This window comes from Sciurus vulgaris (assembly GCF_902686455.1).
Source record: "Sciurus vulgaris genome assembly, chromosome: 7".
In the NCBI taxonomy this organism is placed as follows: Eukaryota; Metazoa; Chordata; class Mammalia; order Rodentia; family Sciuridae; genus Sciurus; species Sciurus vulgaris.
In genome coordinates, this window is record NC_136467.1 from 26,706,279 (window position 1) to 26,731,176 (window position 24,898).

At 38.0% G+C, this 24,898-nt stretch overlaps 2 protein-coding genes and 1 long non-coding RNA gene across 18 annotated transcripts in view; 1 reads left to right on the forward strand and 2 right to left on the reverse strand.

Annotated features, from left to right (window-relative positions):
* ECT2L (epithelial cell transforming 2 like) overlaps positions 1–4,399 on the reverse strand; it is a 103,482-nt gene extending 99,083 nt beyond the window's left edge. For 9 of the 10 annotated variants that reach the window (XM_079148026.1, XM_079148030.1, XM_079148034.1 and 6 more), the window contains exon 1: positions 3,486–4,399. The gene's annotated coding sequence lies outside the window, so the exon portion shown is untranslated. The remainder of the gene's footprint in view (positions 1–3,485) is intronic. The other variant, XM_079148029.1, reaches the window with a different exon arrangement.
* Positions 4,400–6,374: 1,975 nt separating this feature from the next.
* CCDC28A (coiled-coil domain containing 28A) lies at positions 6,375–24,758 on the reverse strand. Of its 2 annotated transcripts, none has more exons than XM_079148050.1 (6): positions 24,486–24,758; positions 22,190–22,389; positions 18,483–18,646; positions 13,554–13,708; positions 11,072–11,094; positions 6,375–6,996 (listed from the first exon to the last, which is right to left on the reverse strand). In XM_079148050.1, exons 1-6 carry the CDS (start codon positions 24,717–24,719, stop codon positions 6,942–6,944), a joined length of 831 nt encoding a protein of 276 aa, XP_079004176.1. In that variant the 5' UTR covers positions 24,720–24,758; the 3' UTR covers positions 6,375–6,941. The 2 variants fall into 2 exon arrangements, with proteins under 2 accessions (XP_079004176.1, XP_079004175.1); XM_079148049.1 differs by lacking the exon at positions 6,375–6,996 and adding an exon at positions 7,003–8,016.
* Positions 24,752–24,898, forward strand: part of LOC306666147 — a 58,855-nt gene continuing 58,708 nt past the window's right edge. For all 6 annotated transcript variants that reach the window (XR_013765207.1, XR_013765208.1, XR_013765209.1 and 3 more), the window contains exon 1: positions 24,752–24,890. This is a non-coding gene — a long non-coding RNA (uncharacterized lncRNA). The remainder of the gene's footprint in view (positions 24,891–24,898) is intronic.

Genomic DNA, 24,898 nt, shown 5'->3' on the forward strand with positions numbered 1-24,898 from the left:
ATCCTCATTTACTTTTCATTTTTTGTATGTTTTTTTCTCCAAAAGCTCAAATACTCTACCACAAAGTTCTTTCTTGATCATTTAAGAATTACCTTTTTCCTATGCAAAATGGCACCTTACTGCTGGACATGGTCCTGGGTGCTACCTCGCTGTCTCACTTAGCAGCTGTTTTTAGCTTTGAACTATAATTCCAGTGTGAGTGATGTAAAATAGGGGCCTCTTTGTTATCTCACTGTTAGGAAAAGAGAGAGAGAGAGAGAGAGAGAGAGAGAGAGAGCGCTCTAAACATTCCTAAAGTTTATTGCAATAAGGGAATAAAATAGGAAACCCCAATCTGTAGCTGCTCTCATTTGTAATGGGATCCAATAAACATGCTAAGTAATGAAATAAAAATGGGGAGGAAGGTATATAATAAATGCTGTATCTAACATCTTAATTTTTGCTGGAGAGGATACTCCGACTGGCACTGTGTTAATAAACCTCTTCCCTATACACTAGCTCACTGACTCATACCACCCTGGAGTTCACAGACGAAGAAAACATGTGAAGAAAACCATCCAAAGTCTCACAGGTAGTGATTGACTATCAAGTTTTTAAATTATACTGGATTTCCCCTAAAGTGTTACTATAACTTAAATTATATATGACAGTTACGGATTTATTTGTAAGTACAATTTTTATATTGTGGTTGACTATCTTTAGAACCGGTATATTAATAAGGAACTTGGCAATTGATGCTAACCCTTCTGGATGCTGCAAAAGAAGTCGGGTGGTGGAGGGGCATGTTGTGTGACAACCTGGGATATTATGAAATAATAAGAAACTCTTATAGATAGGGTGCTGGGAGAATCTTTTGTTCTAATATTGGTTTGTGACTAAGTTCCTGACAAAGAGTTCCTAAATCTCTTGGGATTTCCTAGGTGATAGGAGCATCTTTTGTTCTAATGAATTGATTATTGGTGGGCTTCTGAACAGCCTCGAGATATGACTGGTTATCAGGATGACCAATCATGTGATTAGAGGGCTGAAACTTTTAACTCCACTCCCTGAGACCCAAGAAAGGAAGAAGGGATGCGGGTTCTGGTTGCATCAATCATCAATTGCCAATGATGTAATCTCTCATGGCTACATAATAAATCTTCCATAAAGAACCAGAGGGGGACTTTGGATGGCTGAACACATGGAGGTGCCTGGAGGGTGGCAAGTTTTCCCACACACCTTTCTCTATGCATGTCTTTCATCTTGCTATTCATCTGTGTCCTTGGTCAATATCTTATAATAAATGAGTAAATGTACATAAAATATTTCCCAGACGTCTGTGAGCAGCTCTAGCAAATTAATCAAACCTGAGAAGGAGATCATGGGAACTTGGTATAGCAGGTCAGTCAGAAGCCCAGGTCCCAATCTGGCATCTGTGATTGGCCTCTGCTATAGTTTGGGTCTTTTTTTATTTTTATTTTTTGCAGTGCTGGGGATCAAACCCAGGGCCCTGTGCTTGCAAGGCAAGCACTCTACTGACTGAGCTATCTCCCCAGCCCTATAGTTTGGGTCTTGATGTATCAAAAGCCCCAAAGCCTGTGAGTCAAAGCCTCGGTACCCAGAGCAGTGCTACTGGAGGTGCTTAAAGATGGTGGAACTTTATGAGGCCAGGCCTAGTGGGTAGTCTTTAGATCACTGGGAACATTGCTTCCAAGAGGATTGTGGGACCACAGCCCTTTCTTCTTCCTCTTTCTTTTTTTTGCTGCTGGGCTATGAGGTGCTCCACCAGGTACTCCTGCCATGATATTACCTTGCAGAAGTCCCAAAGCCACAGGGCCAGGCGAAAACAAACCATTTTCCTTTATAGGTTGATTATCTCAGGTATTTGTTATAGTGATGGAAAGCTGATTATGTTTTATGGGATTTGAGGGACCTATGGGATCTGATGGTAGCTCCGAGTTGACAGTGTTGGAATTGAGCACAAAATACTGTGCTTTGGGGGCCACTGGAGAATCGGTGGTTGGTGGGGAGAAACCATACATTGGGTTGAACAGAGACCATGTGTTGTGTTGAGCAAGTGTATGGGAGTAGACACCAAAAAAAGGTTTGTTTTTTCCCTCAGAACAACCAAAGCCGGATTAAAGGATGAGTGACTGGGCAATAGCTGGTCCATGTAGAGAGTTAACCACTTCTGGAAAGGAGAAAAACCCTGTGGTCAGAAACTGTTTCCACGGTGATTAGTAGACCATCTGTGGCTTGGAGAATTAATAACAAAACTGTATCCCTTGGCACAGAGGTACCTACATTTGTCTACTTCTGCCATTCACACATGCAAATTGTGCAATGATTCATTTATTACCGAAAATTTAATTCCTTAAAAATATGCCTTCTAAGGTTGTCCAGTTCTAAAGATTGCAGAAAAGAACTACAGCACACAAAGCTGAATGTAATCATTGAAAAAACAGAAGTGAAAGTCAACTCCAGTTAAGTCAGGGCATATAAAATCAAGTCCTATTCTGAACACAAATCAGTATGTTTTTACTAATTACACAAGTAAATAGTGAACAATGGATGTGGTGGTATGTTTTGAGAAAATCTGGGCATCAATAGCACTAATGGTGATAGAAAATACCATATTCGTGCTGGTATTCTTGAATGCTGAATGGGCTTATTGGTTTGTAAGTTTAAAGCTATAAAATTAAACCTGTAACAAACAAGAAGTATCTGCATGATTTAAACTCATTCAGGGAAAGTAATCTGTTACTGTTGCTCTAGAACTTTCAAGTCCCTGACCTCTTCTTTTTCCCAATGAAATTATTGGGAAATTATTTGGGGAATATTTTGAAGTTTCTGGAGATCACAAAAGTCAAGTTCCTGCAGAACAGACTTGAATGCAATTAAATGACCTCAACAAATTGCCCTGCATTCATTGCACTGAACTTCACTACAGATGTCAGGATGCTCTGTTCTGATGCCTGTGGTAACATTTTTTAATGAGCACGACCGTATTTTTTAAAAGCTAAACATCTAGCACTAGCCCTGCTTCATTGTCCTCTTCACTCAATTTTATCGTATTAACGCTTAGAATTGCTGTAACCACAAACTGTATTCGCTGTATATTCTCTGCATTTCACACTCTCTCTCCCTACACCCCCTTTTCCGCATTTTTGGACTCCAGAGTAGCAAAGAGGGTGAGAAGCGGCCCCAGGAGGAAGGGACCTGGTGTCAGCCAGTTCGAAGTCCTAGGAAAATCAGTGTTTTCCAAAGCCCTCAAGAATTTTTACTGCGTTTCTAGAGTGCTCTGAGGGAGGTAAGCCTTTGCTCGCCAGCGCTCCACTCGAATCTGACCCTGCCAGGCGCGTGCAAAGCCGTGCAGCGAGGGCCCAGCGCCCCGCCACCGCCTGCGCAGGGTCTTCCCCTTGCAGCAGGGGAAGCTAAGGCGTCCCCAGCTCTGCGCCCTGAGAGGCCCCAAGTAAAGAATGCGGCCAAGAGGCCCAGGGCTTTACCTCCGGGAAGTGGCACAGGGGCCCAGCGCGGTGGCGGCTATCTCCTCTTGGGACCGTGCAGCGAACACTGAGAGCCAGCTCTGCAGCAGGCAGCCCCAGGAGACAGGTGGGGCCGGTACAGCCCCATCTCCATGGGGACGACAACAAGGACCCGCCACCCCGCCCAACCCAACACTGTGCTCCTGTCGCCGACCTTGGGCTGGAGGACCCCGAAGCGGCTTGACAGTCCAGCCAGGCTGGAGTCCGGGCTCCTTCTCCAGCCTCCAAGGTGCCTGCGGAGGGAACTGGTTTCGGTGGGATCCGGCGGGTCACTGCACGTCCCTGAAGGGATTTGAATGCTGAACCAGCGCTGCTTGGTCTGACATAAGCTATCAATTTTATGGCCCTGTGGTGGAAAAAATGGTTTCTTACTTTCATAGTCATCTTCAGCAAACCCTCAGAAAATTTTAAATACTTATTGCCAGTTTTAGTTGTACAGAAGTTAAAAAAAATTAAAGCAAATAACACCACCACACACACACACACACACACACACACACACACACACACACACAAAACAAAAACAAACAAAAAAACACACCCCTACTAATTATCCTAATTAGTTTCTAATGGTTCTGGTCAAAATGGCTTAAAGTGTTAACCGTGAAATCTTAATTTTTTTTTTTTCTTTTGTAATAGTTACTTACCTCCGTGAAAAGATGTTGACAATACATTAAGTACAGAAAGCTGGTTAGAAAACTATCTGAATAATGTAGGTAGTATAGGTCTCCCGTGTGACTTTCTATTTTTAAAGGGGTTTTTAAGACCAATTGGATAGAGCTGGGTGTGCTGCCACACACCTGTAATACCAGTTACTGGGGAGGCTGATACAACAGGAACACAAGTTCAAGGTCGGCCTGGGGAACTGGTGTAGCTAGAAGGCTAGAAGTTCTCTAAAAAAAAAAAAAAAAAAGGAGGGGCAGCGATCTAAGAGTATAGCTCCAAGGAATGTTTTTTTTGTTGTTGTTGTTGTGGTGGTGGTGGTGGTGGTGCTGGGGATCGAACCCAGGGCACTGTACTTGCAAGGCAAGCACTCTACCAACTGAGCTCTATCCCCAGCCCTACCTTCATGGTAGACACTTGCCTAGCATGCTTTGGCCAAGTACCCTGCAAAAAATTAAAATTAAAATTAAATAAATAAAAATTAAAAAATTAAAAACGAATCAAAATTCTTTGAATTTAGACTGTCAAAAATTACTAAAACCAGTTGGGCACAGTGGGCACACTCCCAGCTATACTTGGGAGGCTAAGTTAGGAGAATCACAAGTCTGAGGCCAGCCTCAGCAACTTAGCAAGATCCTGTCACAAAATAAAAACTAAAAAGGTCTGGGGATATAACTTAGTGGTAAAGTGACCCTAGGTTCAATCCTCACTACAAAAAAAAAAAAAAAAAAGAAAGAAAGAAAGAAAAAGAAACACTAAAACCACAAATTTTATTTCTGTGGCCTGGAAACAATGAAGCACAAAAATGAGCATCTTTTATAAGATAAAGGTAACTGAGCTATGAATAAACAAAATGTAGTATATATACATAATGGAATACTACTCGGCCATAGAGAGAAATGCAATAACCTGGATGAACCTTGAACTCTGAAAGCATGCTAAGTGAAAGAAGCCAGTCACAGGAGACTATATACTACACGCTTCCTTTTATATAAAATGTCTAGAAAGGAAAATCCGGAGACGAGAGTAAATAGTGGTTGCCATGGTTTGAAGCATTTAGGGGTTGACGAGTGACTGCTAATGGGATTACATTTGGGGTGATGAAATGTTCTAGAATTAGATCTTGGGGTTGGGGATGTATCAGTAGTAGAGCACTTGCCTAACGTGTCAGAGTTCAACCCCCAACATAGCAAGGAAAAAAAAAAAGAATTAGATGATGGTAATGGGCACACAACTCTGTGCATCTACGAAAACAACTGAATTTTATATGTAAAATTATATGTAAAATATATAAAATTATATAAAATTCATGGAATATGTGTATAATTCAGTGGTTTTAGTAGATGCATAGAATTGTGTACTTATCACATTTGGATAAATATGTGAATTTAAAATATATATACATGGAATGTGTGTGAGTGCACACATGGTATTGGGAATTGAAGTTAGGGGCACTCTACCACTGAACTACATCCCTAGCCCTTTTTATTTTTTATTTTGAGACAAGATCTTGCTAAGTTGCCAAGGTTGGCCTCAAATGTGGGATCCTTCTGCTCAGACCCCTGTTGCTGGGATAACGAGCATGTGCCACTGCTCCCAGCTGAACTGCATACTTTTTATAAAGGGTAAGTTTTATGACATATTAAGTATTTCAATGAAATTGCTATTAAAAATAATGAGCTGGGTGCAGTGGCATACATGTGCAATCCCAGTAGTTCTGGAGGCTGAGGCAAGAGGATCACTGGTTCAAAACTAGTCTCAGCAATTTAACAAGGCCCTAAAGCAACTTAGCAAGACCCTGTCTCTAAATTTAAAAAAAAAGTGGGGGGGGGGGACTAATGTTTGCTGCGCTTTACTGACATCAGCTACTATGTTAAGCACCTTTTACACACGTTTTTGATTACACACCATGCAACCACTACCAGTTAGGTACTAACCTCATTTTCTAAATCTAAAACAAAAATTAAAGTCAACCTGAGTAAATGCACATGTGCACAATCTAAGGGGCAGAATGGGGATCCAAATCATGGTCTAAGTAACTTTAAAGCCCATACTTTTTCATTACACAGTATTTAAATGTGCAAAATGTACAAACTTTATAAGGAAGTTACAGAACTTCACATTTTATAAATACAGTTGACTTTTAAGGATTGAACCCTTATATTTGTAGACAGAAGACTACATAATCTTACAAACAGATAACAGACACATTTTTAAAATAATCATTTTATTAAAAATAGCAAATCTCACAAATACTTATTTAACATTTTTGTTGTCACTGGCCATTGGAAAACACACCTGTGTGTGTACTGATTGTCAAGTGTAAACTGAAGCTGGGCTGTCACGAGAAGCCTGTGCACCATCAACTTACCATCAACACTAGAATAAGTCTGATGAGCTCAGGAAGGATAAATCCCTTAGCCCTACCAAGAACATTTAGCACAAATGCATTTCAAGTATAACCCCATAAGGCAACAGTATCAAGCACAGCAGTAGAACCTCTGCATTGCATTTCCTGATTAAGCCTTCATCAAGGCCTAGACCTCCAGTTACAGTGAATTATAGCGAGCACATTTACTAAAAGCAGTATGTGGAAACAATCATTGCACTTGCACTTTAATTACTTGAATTCCTGTTGTGGAAGATGATTCTGGATTCAGTTGGAAAATTAAAGAATGCTGCTACTGGATTCAGCTGGAAAATTAAAGAATGCTGCTTCTCTGCAAATCCTAAGAAAGCAAAGTGCATTTTAGCTTAGCTGGTAGAAGTATTTGGAACGTCTTGTGCATCCGCCAAATGGAGTTTTTGTCTGAATTTGTCAGTTAAGAAGATTTTCATTCTACAAGACATATTTCTTTTATTTTTTATTTTTATTTTTAAAAATCTTTTTAGTTGTAGATGGATACCTTTATTTTATTTATTTCTATTTGTGGTGCTGAGGATTGAACCCAGTGCCTCACACATGCTAGGCAAGTGCACCACTACTGAGCTACAACCCCAGCCCCTACGTACTTCTTTTGAATTTCAGGAAATTACACTCAGGAGCTAAGAGGCAGGAGTATTTAGAAGAAGAAGGAAAGAAAAGAAATATGCTTAAGGGAAAGTTGCTGCGTTGCTACTGGGACCCTTGGATGTGGAGGGAATTTTTAAATGTAGGAAATTATACTATATCTATGCCTAGTCAATTACTATTAAAGACAACGTTCTAGGTTCCAACAGAGTACAGACTTATTTTTTGACACAGCAATAATCAATTTTATGATTCAGGAGCTAATTAGAGTCAAATATGACTTACTGGATTAAAAAAAATATTTGAGAAGACACCTTTTTATCATCTTTGGGAAAACAACTTCTTTGTAAGAGTCCAAATTAAAATAATCACGATTCTAAAATCTATTCTATAATCCTCTTAATCATTCTTCAAAAAATAATAATATATGCAGGAAGTCTGCATATATTATTTCCTGCATATATTATTCTTTTCCTTTCTCATCATCACCTCTCATCTTCCTTTCTCCGATACTACCTGTTACCTGCTTTCCAAGACCTAATTCAAACAATGAGAAGGATACACTGAAGGCAACTAAATGCTAGCAGTACATGAATGGCAGATGTTGCAAAATGTACAGATGTAAGCACAGCCATAAAGGCTAGAAATTCTAGTTCTGCTGGAAGAATGGGCCTTAACATGTGCAAAAAAACCAACAGACAATAAAATAAGGAAGAATGTTAAGGTACACATGAAATGCTTTATGGAAATGGTAGGCTTGAGTGTAATTTGATAAGGAGAAGGGGGAAGGCCAGAGCAACTCCAGGCAGGAAGTATAACCTGAACAAAGGCATTAAGGAGAGAATAAATGAACACTGTGTGTTATTACGACATTCAAAAAACCAGCTTCATGGGTATAAAAAATGTAACACGATGTATAGGCTGTGACCAGATTTCTGAGAGCCTTTGAAAGGTTGGACATGAGCCAGGCATGGTGGTGCAGGCCTGTAATCCCAGCAGCTCAGGAGGCTGAGGTGGGAGGATCTCAAGTTCAAAGTCAGCCTCAGCAAAAGTGAGGCACTAAGCAATTCAGTGACACCCTGTCTCTAAATAAAATACTAAATAGGGCTGGGGATGTGGTTCAGTGGTTGGGTGCCCCTGAGTTCAATCCCCAGCACCCTCCCACCAAAAAAAAAAAGTTGGATATGATTTTTAAAATTGACAAAAAAGTGATAGTTTAGGAAGATTAATTTATTATTAGTGCTATGTAAGGTCTAGGGCAATATTGTTCAATAAAACTATACTGCAAGCAGAGCACGATGGCTCATGCCTGTAATCCAGGTACACAAGAAGCTGGGGCAGGAAGATCACAAGTTCAAAGCCAGGCTCACCAACTTAGCAAGACCTTGCCTCAAAACTTAAAAAAATAAAAAAGGGCTGGGAATGTAGCTCAGAGATTAAGAGCCCCTGGGTTCAATCCCTCTACCAAAAACAAAACAAAACTATACTGTAAGACACAGAAAAAAATTTTAAATTTCTAGCTCTCATATTATAATTGGTTTTAGTAATGTATTTTACCTTAATATATATTTAAAAAATCATTTTAATATGTAATCATTACACAAATTGAAATATTTTCCATTCTTTTTTTCATGCCAACTCATTGAAATCATGTGTCTATTACACTCATAATACACTGCAATTCAGATGAGCTACATTTCATGTGTTCAACAGCTCTGTGGCTAGTAGCTACTATGTTGAACAGTGAAGCTCTAGAGTAGGAACAGAAAATTGAAATGTTACAAAATCTGGTAATAAATAAATAAATAAATAAATAAATAAATAAATAAATAAATAAATCAGGTGACCTGTATTATCATACAGAGAATGAAGGAAGAATGAAAGCAGACCAATGATACCTGACAATTGCAGCTAAGAGATGGCAAGCAGATTTCACGTCCATGTCCAAGCTCAATAGGCAGAAAGTGCCATGACTAACAGTGTCAGCTATGGTTAGAGAAGGGATTTTGAAATATTCATGGAGATTGGGACAACAAATACAGTGATGACAGAGAAGGCAATTAGGAGGTGAAAGATTAATTACCACTAGAACATTTACCACATACGAGGAAACCAGGGTTGTCAGACTTCCTTCAAGGTTATATGCTATTTGCCAAAATTTAAAACCAAGCACTACAAAGCCTACACTTTTGTATTATCCCATCTGCTGCCTTGTTTGTGCTGGACAAATCCCATCATGGGTTGAATCAAGAAAGCCATAAAACAAGTAAACCTAAATGTTTAACAAAAACTCAGGTAAGAGAATAGGAGACACTTGGGTGTCATGGGCATAGAAAGAACATAACACACAAAAGGAATATGATGAAAAAAGGAACCAGGAACAACTTCTATGAAATGTACCTTATTTAATTCAAATCTTAACCCCTTTTCTTTTTTCTTTTTTTTTAAAGAGAGGATGATAAGAATTTTGTTTTATATTGTTTTGTTATGGGGGATTAAACTCAAAGGCACTCTAGGCCACATCCTCAGCCCTATTTTGCATTGTATTTAGGGACAGGGTCTCACTGAGTTGATTAGCGCCTCCCTTTGGCTGAGGCTGGCTTTGAACTCTCAATCGTCTTGCCTCTTCTGAGCCACTTGGGATTACACGCATGCGCCACTGTGCCCGGCTCTTACCCCCTTTTCTTAAAGTCTTTCTTGATAATAATATCTTATATTAATCTCTCCCCACAGTTGATGTGTCTTCTCAAAAATTTATTTTCATCTGCAGAAATGAAGAATATAAATAACATCTGCCTCCAAAGGTAAGATCAAATGAAGTAATATGTATAAAATCCTTCATACAATACTTAGCAAATCATAAATCTTTATAAAGGCTAGATGTTAATTGCTATTACTGGATTTGTATATACCTCTTTATTTCTTAATTATTGTTAATGTATAATTGAGCAATTAATTACAGTGTATAATGTTATAGAAATAATAATTTACACACATATATATTCTATATAGTTTGGAAATTTTCACATATACATTTAGCAATTACCCTATATCACAGGGAACTCTGAGAGGTTCAACAATTTGTCAAAAGATTCTATCTTTTTATCTAGAGATTTTATCTGTAGAGATTTTATCTTTTGATAGTTGGTTCCACATTTTGTTAATGTAACATTGGGCAAGACTCCTTTCTATCTCATCTGGTTTAAAGGGGATGTTTTACCTCTCAAATTAAATATTCTGTAAATATTCTGTAACTGGCATAATTTCTTATACTCTAATGTTCCTGACAATTATGTTCAAAAGTACATTTTAAAAAGTTCCTGAAATAATTTTTCTAGATTGAAATATTAAATCCTGAATATTGGTAAGCATTGGTATTTTCCTTTGAGCTATTCCTATAATATACTTAGCACACATCAGTTCATAAGCCACATAAGCATCCCAAGGCTATATATTAATGATACCTAATTTTCAGTTTTATGTATCTAAAATATTTTGGGTAATGATATTAATAAAGTGTAGGATATTTTCTCTAGATCCAATAGCCAGTTAGCCTCAGAATCTCCATAGCAACTAGACTAATCCTTTAATCTCATGGCTTAAAAAATAATTCGTTTTTAAAATTTCGAAAACAATACAAAGCAACGCAGAATACGGCAGAAACAAACAAAATTTCAGCACATCAATCATTGAAAAATTCCATTTGAAAACCAAAGGGGAAGAGAGGTAGACCCAGTAAATATTATGTGTCTTTGCTCACTATATCTAAATAATACCTTTTTCTAAAATGTGATAAGGATTATAAATTACAAAATTATAAATTGTAAAATTATAAATTATAGACTTTTCACTGTTCATAGTAGGCAAAGGATACATAGAAGAATTCAATTCCTCCAACTGTAACATAAAGAAACAAAATTTTTATAAGATAAATATAAGTAAGTCATTGTTAACTATATGTTCTTAAGGATTTTTTTCACTTAATCTTTCTTAAAGAAAAACACTCAAAAAATTTCCAATCTAGGAAATTCCTTTTTGCAAACTAATTAAAAGGTAGTGTTAGCATATATGCAACAAGACTATGAGAAAAAAACTGAAAGTAAAGGATAAAAACTGGAGTTTTGTAAGTATTCCCAAACCCATGCATAATTACAATAATTTCTAATAATAGTTTTTAAAAGAAAAGTTACCATTTTAATGATCACAATCTTAAAACCTTTGTGAATTACAAAACTATTTCATGTCATTCAGTTTTTTATAATTTATTACTTCTTGTCTTAGTCTGTTTGGATTGCTATAACAAAATACCATAAGCTGCCGAATGTGGTGGCCAATGCTTGGGATCCCAGTGACTGGGAGGCTGAAACAGGAGGATCACAAGTTTGAGGCGAGCCTCAGCAATTCAGCAAGGCCCTAAGTAATGTAGAAAGATGCTGTCTCAAGATAAAAAATAAAAACCCTGGGGATGTAACTCAGTGGTATAGTACCCCTGGTTCAAACCCCAGTAGGAAAAAAAAAAAATTATCATAAACTGGTGGCTTGTAGAAAACAGAAATTCATTTCCCACAGTTCTAAAGACTGGAAGTCGAAGATTTTTAAGATGCCAGGAGATTTGGTATCTGGTGACCTCCTGCTTCCTAGTTCATGGAATGAATGACACCCTTTCATTGTGTATTCACAGGTAGAAGGGGTAGGGGTCTCCCTCAGGCCTCTTTTAGTAGGGCACTAATTCCATTCTTGACCTAATTACCTTTCAAAGGCCACCTCCCACTACCATTACCTTTGGGTTGAGAATGTCAACATATAATATCTGGGAAGACATAAACATACAGATCATAGTGCCTTTAATTTAACAGAAGGAAAAATTTGAATTATAAAAATGTTAACGAAATTGTTCAATGTCACACAGTATAATCTAAATACAAGCCCTGAAAGGTTTTTTGGTTTCAAATTCAGTGTTCTTTTTACCACACCACAGTTATTCTCCTACATGCACAGCAAACTAAGCCTGTATTTGTTAAGAAGAATAAAATAAAACAAACTAGTAAAAAAATAAAACAAACTAGTAAAAAGAAATGTTTCCAAAACCGAATACAAAACCCTGAAATAAAGAGTAGAGGCTTGAAATTTTAAAAGTATGGGCATACAGTTTCCCCTGAATTTACTTTCAAATGAGAGAAAAGCAAGTTAACCCTTCTTATCATTGCTAAATAAGAATTTAAAACTAAAGTATGTTGAATTTAAGTTTTATTTATGTTTGTCTCAAAAAGCATGTAAAGAGGCAAACTGAACTAGCAATTCTCAGTCTAACAATCTTACAAGGTGTTGTGACCTGAGAAGTGTCTACTCCGAAAATTCACATTTTAGCCCTCACCCATAATACTTCAGAACAAGTGGACTTGGAGACCAGGCCTTTGACAGGTAATTAAGTCAAAATGAGGTATTTAGAGTGGGCCCTAATCCAGTGTTAGAGGTGCCCTTAACAAAGGAGAGGAAATTTTGACAGGTGTGCACAGAGGGAGAGTGTCATGCGAATGTGAAGGTCACACCATCTAGAAACCAAAGACAGAAGCTTCTGAAGAAACCAACCCTGTCAACACCCAGAACTCCAACTTTTAGTCTCCAGAATTGTGAGAAAATAAATTCCTGTTGCTTAAGCCACCCTGTCTATGGTACTTGGTTATGGTCGCCTACCAAACTAATATACATGGCAATGTATTAAATTACCATAGACACCTAACACAGTTCTGTATGTAAAAATAGGTAACCACCACCTGAGTAAAAATAACACAAAGGATATCAATCATTGTAAAGGTCTTTTGACTACTATTGTCTCTAAGGATCTGTACATACAAATATGTCTAGAACATTTTTATATCTGTACATATACAATATGTGCATAAGCAAATATTTCCTTTTTAGATTTGCCAGTTTTCTGAGAATACATGCTTAGATGTAAGTATGATAATTTCCTTGGGATACATTTCTTTTAAAAAGTAAAATACAACTTGAATGAAACCTGAAAATACTAAGTTGATGAATCCCCTTAAGGCACATGTTGTATAATTCCATTTAAATAAAGTTCCACAATAGGCAAATCCATAAAGGCAAAAAGTACACTGGGGATTTCTAAGGGAAGAAGAGAGGGGAACTGAGAGGTATGGGCTTATTTTTGGGGTAATTAAAATGTTCTGGAATTAAGACAGTGATGACATCTACACAACACTGTGAAATACTAAAAACCAGTGAATTGTACACTTTAAAGTGGTTTAAAAAGTGAATTTTGTAAAGTGAACTTTATTGCCATAATTTTTTTTTTTTTTTTTTTTTTTTACAGAATAGTAAAAAATACTTACATCAGACAGAAGCCTGTCCAGATTGGAATCACTGGCTGTTTTTCTCTTATCCTCAGGAAGTTCCTCTAACTCCCCATAGAGCTCCAAATTCAAGCGAGCTAATTTCTCTTGCATTCCCCGAACATGTTCCATCTGTTCTATGGAACATTCATTTCCTGGGGAACATTCCAGAACATTAATAAAGATTAATGTTAAAACTAATAGCCTTGAGGAACAACCTTCAAACTCCCGGTGCTCTAAAAGAAATCCATGTTCTTTCTTTTGTAAATTACATTTTTAATGATTGCATATTTTCTATGTATAATTACAAATCAAAAACAACCCCCCTACACCATACTGAAGATTGAACTTGAACCCTGGGGCACTCTACCACTGAGCTTCATCCCCAGCCTTTTTCATTTTTTTATTTGGAGACAGGGTCTCACTAAATTGACAAGGCTGTCCTTGAACTTGCCTCAGCTTCCTGAGTTGCTGGGATTACAGGCATACACCACTGTGTCCAGCACGAATCAAATTTTTTATCAGGAAAACAATAACCAACCTAAGAATTGACCTTGTTCACAAAACGAAAATACATAGAAAAGATTTTTTTTTAAAAAAAGCAAAATCTTTTCTTAAGGAATGAAAATATATTTTTCTTCAATAGAAACATAATATATAGTTGCAAACAATAGCAATATAATATATAGATGTTAGTTGTCCAATTTGACAACTAACATTTGAATTGACTGCCCTAACATTTTGTAATGAGTGAAATTAATATTCCTATCAGAACTTCAACCATTTTTCCAAGCAATTATATATTCTTCCTTCAGAAAATATTTATGAAGCATAAAGAATGTTATAAAGCATGAACAGCATAATGTAATATGTTTAATCATATACACAGTAGTGCAAGACAACTTGCTTGGTAAAGGATACGTCTTACATCATTTACTGGCTAGAGTCCTCTATAGTGACATCATTTACCCACAAAAATTTATATACATATACAGTATAATAAACATCCTTACACTGGGTTTAAGTTCAGCCTCTGCAACCTCTTGATAGTGTAATTTTTTTCCAAAATTTACTAAGTATATATCATAGTTCAGCTAAAATTAAAATGGGGTCATGTCTTGGTGGTAGAGTGCTTGCCTGGCATGTGTGAGGCACTGGGTTCAATCCTCAGCACCACATAAAAATAAATAAATAAAATAAAGGTATTGTGCCCATCTACAACTAAAAAAATTTTTAAAATACATATCATGAATCAATATTAATAATATAAATTATATTACAGTTTCCTATAGTGAGCTATATAATTTCTTAATACATTATACTACAGTATGTTAAGGACTACTAATATTAAAATTAGTTACAGTTCTTTCAAAATCGTCCTTTATTCACAGTGAATGTTTTCTATTTTAACTATTAGTAACCTGGAAGAACAAATGGAAGAAATACCTCAAGGTGTGTGTGTGTGTGTGTGTGTGTGTGTGTGTGTGTGTGTGTGTGTTTGTGTAAGAGGCGAGAGGAAGAAAGAAACAGATACAATAAGAATAAAAATATAAAGTGGTAGAAGTCTCAAAGGAAAAGAGGCGTGAGTCAGAGGATGGATTGAGGTAACCTGAAAACAACAGAGGCAACAGAAGGATAAAAAGTTATGGAGGAGAAATAATAAATAATAGAAAAAAAAAAAAAAAACATTCTGCAAGCTAAAAGATGAGTCAGCAAGTTAAGAAAGACTTACTGGGGGCTGGGGATATAGCTAGTTGGTAGAGTGCTTGCTTTGCAAGCACAACGTCCTGGGTTCACCACAAAAGAAAGTCTCACTGATTCCTAGGCAGGACTAATGAGAAAAGACACAGATTTAAGCATATGTTGATAAATGCCTAAACTTTAAAGATTTTTTAAAAAGTCTTTTATTTATCAATACAGAAAAAAAATATTACCTAGTAAGAAAGAATCCAATTGGTAATATAAATCTCATGGTGACAGTTACAGATAGCAGTAGAGTATCAGGCACATAAGAAAGGATGTCAGTCCAAAAATACAAAAAGTCACCTACAGGAAGTGTGCTGTGAGGTAGGAAAGAAGTAAAAACTGTCTAAAGGGCAGATCTCAAGGATGGGAGAGAAGAAGGAAAAGAAAGGTCAAAGTATTCTTCAGATACCACCATGCTGGGATGAGGTCAAGCCAGGAGGTAATGAAAAATGTACCGTGTTTTAATGTCTCCTTTTCAATATACTATAACCAAGACTGAAAAATCCAGACACCATAAAGGAAAAGATAGAAATAGTTGAGTATGCAAAAACTGAAAACTTTTACAAGGTTAAATTGCTCTTGGCAATTGACAACAGCAGGATAAATAACCAAACTGAAACTGAGTGAAGGTACTGAAAAGAGCAATCCAACTGCTTAACAAATACTCAGGAATATTCAAATTCAGCAGAAATTTAATGACTCTTAGCTGGGCACAGTGACACACAGTTGAAATACTGGTGACTCAGGAAGCTAACACAAGAGGATTACAAGTTGGACCAGACTCAGCAACTTAGTCAGACCCTGTCTCAAAATATCTATCTATCTATCTATCTATCTATCTATCTATCTATCTATCTATCTATCTATCTATCTATCTATCTATCTATCTGAGATGTAGCTCAGCATCCATGGGATCAATTCTTAGGACCAAACATTTAAATAAATAAATAAATTTAAGGAATCTTACTTGATACCAATGGAATAGCAAAAATTAAAAGACACAATATTATTAAAAGACACTATACATGAATATTTCTGGTGGGAATTCAGGGAAAAGGGTTCTTTTGTAAATTGCTGCAAGAAATAAGAAAAGTAGGGTTTTTTTTTTTTCTTTTTTGGAAAGCAGTCTGGACACATCTATTAAAATTACAATTATGAAACCCCTATCTCTCACCCTGCACAAAACTCAACTCATAATGGATCAAGGACCTTGAAATCAGACCAGAGACCCTGCATCTTATAGAAGAAAAAGTAGGTCCAAATCTTCACCTTGTTGGCTTAGGATCAGACTTCCTTAACAGGACTCCCATAGCACAAGAAATAAAAGCAAGAATCAACAACTGGGATAGATTCAAACTAAATAGCTTTCTCTCAGCAAAGGAAACTATCAGCAATGCAAAGAGAGAACCTACAGAGTGGGAGAATATCTTTGCCACTCATACTTCAGATAGAGCACTAATTTCCAGAACATATAAAGAACTCAAAAAACTCTGCACCAAGAATACAAATAACCCAATCAACAAATGGGCTAAGGAAATGAACAGATACTTCACAGAAGAAGATGTACAAGCAATCAACAGATATATGAAAAAATGTTCAACATCTTTAGTAATAAGAGAAATGCAAATCAAAACTACACTAAGATTCCATCTCACCCCAATTAGAATGGTGATTATCAAGAATACAAGCAACAATAGGTATTGGAGAGGATGTGGGGAAAAAGGTACACTCATACACTGCTGGTGGGACTGCAAATTAGTGCAGCCACTCTGGAAAGCAGTGTGGAGATTCCTTAGAAAACTTAGAATGGACCTACCATTTGACCCAGCTATCCCACTCCTCGGCCTATACCCAAATGACTTAAAATCAGCATACTACAGAGATACAGCCACATCAATGTTCATAGTGGCTCAATTCACAATAGCCAGACTATGGAACCAACCTAGATGCCCTTCAATTGATGAATGGATAAAGAAACTGTGGTATATATATACAATGGAATATTACTCAGCTATAAAGAATAATAAAATTATGGCATTTGCAGGCAGATGGATGAAATTGGAGAATATCATGTTAAGTGAGATAAGCCAATCTCAAAAATCCCAAAAGAGGAATGATCTCACTGATAAGCAGATGATGACAATTAATGGGGGGTGGGAGGGGGACAAGAATGGAGGAAGGAGGGACTGTATAGAGGGAAAAGAGAGGTGGGAGGGGTGGGGGGGAAGGAAAAAAATAACGGAATGAATCAAACATCATTACTCTATGTAAATATATGAATATGCAAACGGTATGCTGTTACTCCGTGTACAAACTGAAACAACATGTATCCCATTTGTTTACAATAAAAATAAATAAAAAAAAGAAAGAAAAAAAAATTACAATTATGTATATGCCGTGACCCAACAATCCCACTCGTGGTAATTCATTGCAAAGAAATAAAAGTACCAGAATAAGAATTTATCTAAAAAGATGTTCACTATGGAAGCTGAGCATGGTGGTACATACCTGTAATCCTAGTTATTCAGAAGGTTGAGGCAGGAGGAACCCAAGTCAAGGCCAGCTAGGGAAACTTACTGATAAAAAATAATAAAAATAAAAAATAATTTTCAAAATAAAAAATAATAAAAAGAGCTGGGGATGTAGCTCAGTGGTAAAATGCCCATGTGTTCAATTCTTAGTAACACACTAAAAAGGATGCCCACTACACCTTTGTTTATAGTGGCTCAGAGATGTAAAAAATAGGAAAACGATTGAAATAAAGTAGAACATATTTGTAACTTAGAATACTATGTAGCAATTAAAAAGAGAATGAATTAGAGTATGTAGAGTTCCATCAATTATTGTTGAGCAAAGAAAAACAAAATATAGAAAAATATACATAAGGTACCATCTATGTAAAACAATGAAAACAAAAATCTGTGTGTGTGTCTTTGTGTCTAAACATTCATATATGTGCAGATTATCACCTGGGGAAAATATATGAAGATATATATGTAATTGTTAACACGGTTCACAGGTTGGAGAGAGGAGAGATGGAAGCAGCAGAGGACATAAGAAAGGGAAGAAGGAAGTCAATCAACAAAAACATGGGTGAGGGAAAGTCAGTGCTTCCATAAATTAATATATATGTTGATGACAAACATCTTAAAGAAAAAAATAGGAGAAATATTTGTTGCTTACCAAAAGCCTGAAGTTTGCCAGAGTGGAAATCATTCAAAAGACTCAGGAGACCTCGCTCCATCTCCTGAACGTCCGAGACATCGGTGAGGAAGGAGTGCTGAATGGGGGTTGACTGAGTACCCTTTCCTTCTCCACCCTGAGGCTTGGTCTTTTCTTTCATCACTCTGCAAAGATGACACAATTAACTCTGGTTACAGCTTTTCAGGCTATTCTAGGTTAAGTTTTTGCTTAATTTTTTAATGAATTAAAGAAAGTTTCCCTTAAGAACAAGAAATCAGAAAAAAAAAAAAAGTGAGTACTAAATACAACCAGTAACCTCAAGCCATAAAACAGGAAAGAATCAGGGAAGGGGAAGGACAGGTTCAGAACATCTCAAACAAATGCATTAAATAAAATTTCTTAGACACACAGAAAGTTGTGTTTGTTTTGTTTGGTTTGGTACGGGGATTGAATCCATGGGCGAGCCACATCCCCAGCCCTTTAAAAATTTTTTTATTTTCAGACAGGGCCTTCAATAAGTTGCTTAGGGCTTCACTAATATGCAGAATCTGGCCTCAAACTTGTGATTCTCCTGCCTCAGCCTCCTGAATTGCTGCGATTACAGGCATGCACCACCATGTCCAGCAAAAGGTTTGATGAATACATTTATATGCTATTTCTCTGGACTGTAAAAAATTGAAAAGAAAATTGGATCTTTATACTAGCCTATGTTTCATTATTTCATTTCTCAGTACAACATCTTCCCCTTCTGAATTTTATCCTATTTGTTCCTTGAATTATCAGTAATCCCACAAATGATTATGGAGTATCTACTCTGCAGCTGACATACCAGGTGTACCCAGTCTAAGGAGAAAGGAAGACATTTAAATTTATAATCACCATGTGGAATGCAAAATCCTCTTATAATCCTTGCCTCCTCCAACTTCATACATCCCCAGCCACCACTACAGCTCTTGTGCTAATGACTCCAGCACCTTCCCAATGGGTGGGTCTTCCTCCCTCCATGTGGTCTCTGACTCCCCTTCCTTCCTCACAAGGCAGCCAAGTCCATTTCTTAAAAGTCAAAGCAGATCATATAATTCATACCCTTTTCAGCTTTGCACTGCTTCCTGGGTAAGTCCCATATCCTTAAGGAATCCTATCTTCTCTTGTCTGTGCTCTAACTATTCTGAATGTCTTCAGTTTTCTGGAAACACATCGTCTTCTCCTGTGCTAATCCTCTGCCTACATTCACATGGCTGCTTACTGCCATCCTGGCCAGGCTACCTCCCACACATCCTTTAAGTCTGTTTAAATGCTACTTCCTCAGGAGGGCCTTTTAGGAACCCTGAGACTAATGATCTCTATTACATGTCTGGCATATGCCAGGTTCTCAAATACTTGGGTGACGCTGCTATGCGCACTGCCACACAGGAACGAAGAACAGGTCACACAGCCCAGGGCCAGCTAGGAGGGCTTCCTCAAGGTGATATGTGAGTGAAGGCTTAACAAGAAATAGGGGTTAAATAGGCAAAAAGGGAAAAGGAGTTGTTGCGATATCTTTAAAACCCAATATAAACTACGATTTTGGTGTGTGTGTGTGTAGTACTCAGTTTTTTTCTTTTATTTCAGTACTTGGGATTGAACCCAAGGGTACTCTACCACTGCCCACAGACCCAGTCCTTTTTATTTCTTATTTTGTGACAGGGTCTTGCTAAGTTGCTCAGGCTGGCCCTAAACTTACGATCCTCCTACCTTAGCCTCTAGAGATACTGAGATGGAATGCAGACTGTAGGCAGACGTCTCAGCACTCAGTCTCAATTCATTTTTAAATAACATTGAATAAAGACATCTTACCCACAACTGTACTTACTGCAACGAGGGTAAGATAAATTGGGTGTCTACATGTCTTGGGGCGGGGACTGGGCAAAAGCATTAAACTAATAATTCCTAAAAAGAAATTGAGAATTCACTGGCTGTTGTTACACTAACAGTTCTTTACAAAGTATGTTGTGTTATATCACATTATCCAGTACTTCGTCAAAGTGCTGCCCACGAACCAGTAACATCAATCGCACCTGTGAGCTTACTGGAAATGCTCATGTGAGGCCCCACCTCAGACTGATTCAGAATCTACATTTTATTTTTTTTTATTTTTTGGTACTTGGGATTGAACCCAGGTGTGCACTGGGCTACATCCCTATCCCTTCTTATTTTTTTATTTTGAGACAGGGTCTTCCTGAGTTGCTTAGAGCCTCGCTAAGTTGTTGAGGCTGAGACTTGAATTTGTGATCCTCCTGTCTCAGCCTCCCCAGTTGTTAGGATTACAGGTATGCATCACTGCACCCCACTAGAACCTGCATTTTAAAGAAATACATACTCACAGTAAAATCTGAGATAATCAACTATAAATTGTAAGGTTTCAACAACAAATATATTTTTCTCCTCTCAAATTTGGAAGTTTTATCCAAGAAAGGGTTTCACATTAGTTCACTGTTTAACAACCCTCTCAAAAAAGAAAAACCACAGATGGTAAAACAAAATCCTGTTTATTCCTACTTCAATGCTTTTAATTATGTCTCATCGCCTCACTTTATGTTACAACAATTTAATAGCAAAAAAACATACAATGAAATTACAATATGTACAAAGCCCTACTGTAAATATTGTTGGACACACAATGATCAACACAACCTCAGTCCTCAGGAAGCCTACATTCCAGAAGATAGGGGAATAAAGTTACCAGGGAAAAAATGACAATACCAATAAAATGCTATTAAGAATTTAGAGAAAGCCAAGTTGGGGTGGTGCACACCTGTGATCCCAGCTACTCTAGAGCTGAGGCAGCAGGACCCCAAGTTTAAGGCCAGCCTGGATAAGTTAGAAAGACCCTATATCAAATTTAAAAAATTAAAAGGGCTAGAGATACAGCTCAGTGCTTGCTTGGCATATATGAGGCCCTGAATTCAACCTAGTACTGAAAACAAAAAGAGAGAGAGAAAGAGAATGAATGAGTGAATTTAGAGAAAGGAATTCTTACCTTAAAACTTCTTGGTTTTCTTTTTATACCAATTATAACGCTAGTCAAAATCTGACTCTAAAGCTGGGTGTGGTAGTGCACACCTGAAATCCCACCAACTTGGGAGGCTGAGGCAGGAGGAAGAGGAGGATTACATGTTCGAGGCCAGTCTCAGCAAGTTAATGGGGCCCTAAGCAACTTAGCAAGACCCTGTCTCAAAATACAAAATAAAAGGAGTAGGGGATGTAGCTCAATGTTGAACCCTGGGTTCAATCCACAGTAGAAAAGAAAAAAAGAAAAAAGAAACTTGACTCTAAATTAAACTTCTCCAGAAGGAAAGTCCCTTTCTTTCTGGTAATTTATTCAAAGGAAAGCCTGATAACTCTTGCTTTAAAAATCAATCCAAGAGAGAAAAAGCTGTAAGAAGTTGACTCAGGCAGGGTGCAGAGACATATATACCTATAATCCCAGCTACTTTGGGGGCTGAGTCAGGAGGATCACAAGTTCAAGGTCAGCCTCAGCAATTCAGCAAGACCCTGTCTTAAGTAATAAAAAGGGCTGGGAGGCAGATTTGTGATAGAATGCCTCTGGGTTCAATCCCCAGTAACCCCCCCACACACACACAGAGAGAACAAAAAAAAAAAAAAAAAGAGGAGTTGACTCAGTATTTAATAGCATTTTACTGTGAAAATGTGAAGGAAAAATTCACCTTTTTAACTTTGGTCGCTGTGAAGTTGACTGTGATGCTGGATTTGAAAACCCTGTGCTCTTACTAACTGGAATGGCATTTTTTTTGGCATTAACAACCTGAGTAGAATGGGCACTAAAAGACTTTGGACTCCTCCTCTTCACTTTCCGCTCTTCCATTGTTTTAAGTTCCTTGCTGCACCAAGGCCAGCTTCTTAAGACCTAAGTAAGGAAACACAGCAATTACAGATGTAAGCTACAATACGGAAGAATGAAAGAGAGTCAAAGACCCACTTCACTGGTTGAAGGAGGATTAAAAATTTCAGAGGTCATTAGTGAAAGTAAGAATAAGGATCCCTTAAGTTTGTGTGATAGACTTTTTTTTCCCATTTTCTTAATTCCCTTTTCCTACAAATATTTGCTGATTCTCTTCATGAGCCAGGTACTGTTGTGAGTATTGGGGAAACAGCACTAAAATAAGACAAAGTCCGGCCCTCAAGAAGCAAACATTACACAAGGTGCATAATATATGTAAACAATAAACAAGTCATTCATGTTCGCAGCCTGACTCAAGTTTTAGGTGGCCTTTAGTCTCTCTTCCAAAATGAATTCTTAGGAAAAACAAACCATATTCGGACAGATGTATAATTTTCAGGGTATCAGCATTTTAAATAACAACTAGAAGTTGTATTTCAAATATCAAGCAAAAGTTAGCTTCTACCTAGAAGTAATACTGATTCTAGTCCTGTAATCAACTTACAGGACTCCTATAAAATCAACTTGAATATACTTAAATATATTACCAATGTCCAAGGAAACATGAATCATATATTTGGTTTTGCCCATGTTTTTAAAATTAACACCATAAAGTTACAGATGTCCCTTCCATGGGAAATATGTGTAAGGCTTCACAGTTATCCCAATACTGTTCCCTTACTTCATGTATTAGCCAATTTTATTTCTTAACCCACCTATCCCAAAATATCCTTCTACTTTTATTTGTGCAGTGTTAAATTTTTCTTAATTCCATTGATACATGGATCATAAAATGAGAAATTCAGATACCCCATCAGATTGACATTGCCATAGGAACATTAGACCTTTTAAAAAAATATCATGTTGTATTTAATCATGCTGTGACTGTTCAGAAAGATTCGAACCCACTGCTGTCACTCTTAAAATAGTTATTTGAGAATTTTATTGGAAATAGTTTTGGGGTTTTTTGCTATTGTACTGTCAGCACTGGAAATTAAACCACTGAGTTCAGACTGACTCCAGACAATCAAGAGTTTAGCTATGATTACTCCAAAAAAGAAAAGGCTTTCTGGGAAAGGTGCCAGTGCCCTGTCTCTAATTCCAGATACTAATTGTAAATCCACTTAAATACTGGCAAACAATATTTCCTTTAACAAGCATTTTTAGGCCAGGTGCCTTGGCCAGCACCTGCAATCCCAGCTACTCGACTCAGGAGGATCACTAGTTCCACGCCAGCCTTGGCAACTTAGCGAGGCCCTGTCTCCATCAATTGATCAATCAATAAAAGGGATGGGGGTGTAGCTCAGTGGTAGAAAGTTCCAGGTTCAAACCCCAGGACTGGAAAAAAGAAATCATTCTTAGTAACAAAACACTCGTTTTGGAGTTGTTTCAACATGCAAATTAAATGGAACTGTAAAAGACGACTGAATAGAGACAATGGGGAATCAGTTCTCCAAAGAGGCAAGAGTTTGCATACATTTATGATACACATAAATAAACTGGCCTTCAGATTTTAAGATGGTAATAATACAATCCCTGCCACTCCGGAGTCTCAGTAACTTAGCTAGATCCTGCCTCAAAATGAAAAATAAAAAGGACTGGGGACGTAGCTCAGTGATAAAGTGGCCCTGGGTTCAATTCTCAGCAACCCCTCCCCAAAAGGATGTTAACGCATTTGGCGACACAAGATCAAGTTTAAAGACCCTAAGAAGTAAAGCAACGCAAGTAAGTCGTGGCCTCAGGCATGGTGTTCTGAGGGGCCAAGACTTGAGACTTATGGTTTAATAAAGGTAACATCTGTCACAGAACCACCGAAATCCTTCTTGTATGACAGGCAGCAAGGAACGTTTTAGAGAAGGCGTAAACCGTTCATGCTTACTCACAAACTAACAGGGGGTGTCCGATCCTGTCTCCAAGCAGATCAGGGCAAGTCCCTCCTGACTTCACCCCATTCCCTTTCCCAGTCCGCCCAAGAGATGACTCATCACCATCCAAAACCCAGCAGTGACCAAAGGGGGCCTAAAGGAGGGAGCTGCGGGGTTTCCTTTGCTTTCATTACATACCCGAGGAAGCAGAGGGTCCGAGTCCCTTTCTTCAACCCGCAAAGATCCGGGCACCTCGGAAGCCACCGCCGCAGCTGCAGCGAGATCCCGGGTCACATCCCCGGACCCGCGACAGCGCAGCGCCCCTTGTTTACGGAAGTGACACACGGAGGCGGTGCCTTCGTACCCCAGATGGGAGCCCCGCCCCTTCCTGCTCCAACAGTGTCGCTCGGGTCTCCAACCTCGGCACCGCATGGCTTCCCCTGTCCTGCCTTCAGCTGTGACTCCGAAAGGCGGGGAAAGGAGGCCCCATGGCTGGGCTGCACTTTAGGCTCTGTGGCCCGGACGCAGGGCGTGATAAAGAGTGGTGGAGGAACTAAGAGAAGTGAATGCGGTTCCCCTGCCGGAAGCAGCCCCGCCCCTCAGGTGAGTGT

Excerpts from the sequence above, each read along its gene's own strand:
- CCDC28A (XM_079148049.1), bottom strand. The coding sequence starts at position 24,719 with ATGCGGTGCCGAGGTTGGAGACCCGAGCGACACTGTTGGAGCAGGAAG. Across the intron at positions 13,709-18,482 it reads TGGCAAACTTCAGGCTTTTG|GAAATGAATGTTCCATAGAA; the intron begins GTAAGCAACAAA and ends AATGTTCCCCAG. Across the intron at positions 11,095-13,553 it reads TGGACAGGCTTCTGTCTGAT|TTGGAGGAATTGAATTCTTC; the intron begins GTAAGTATTTTT and ends TTTATGTTACAG.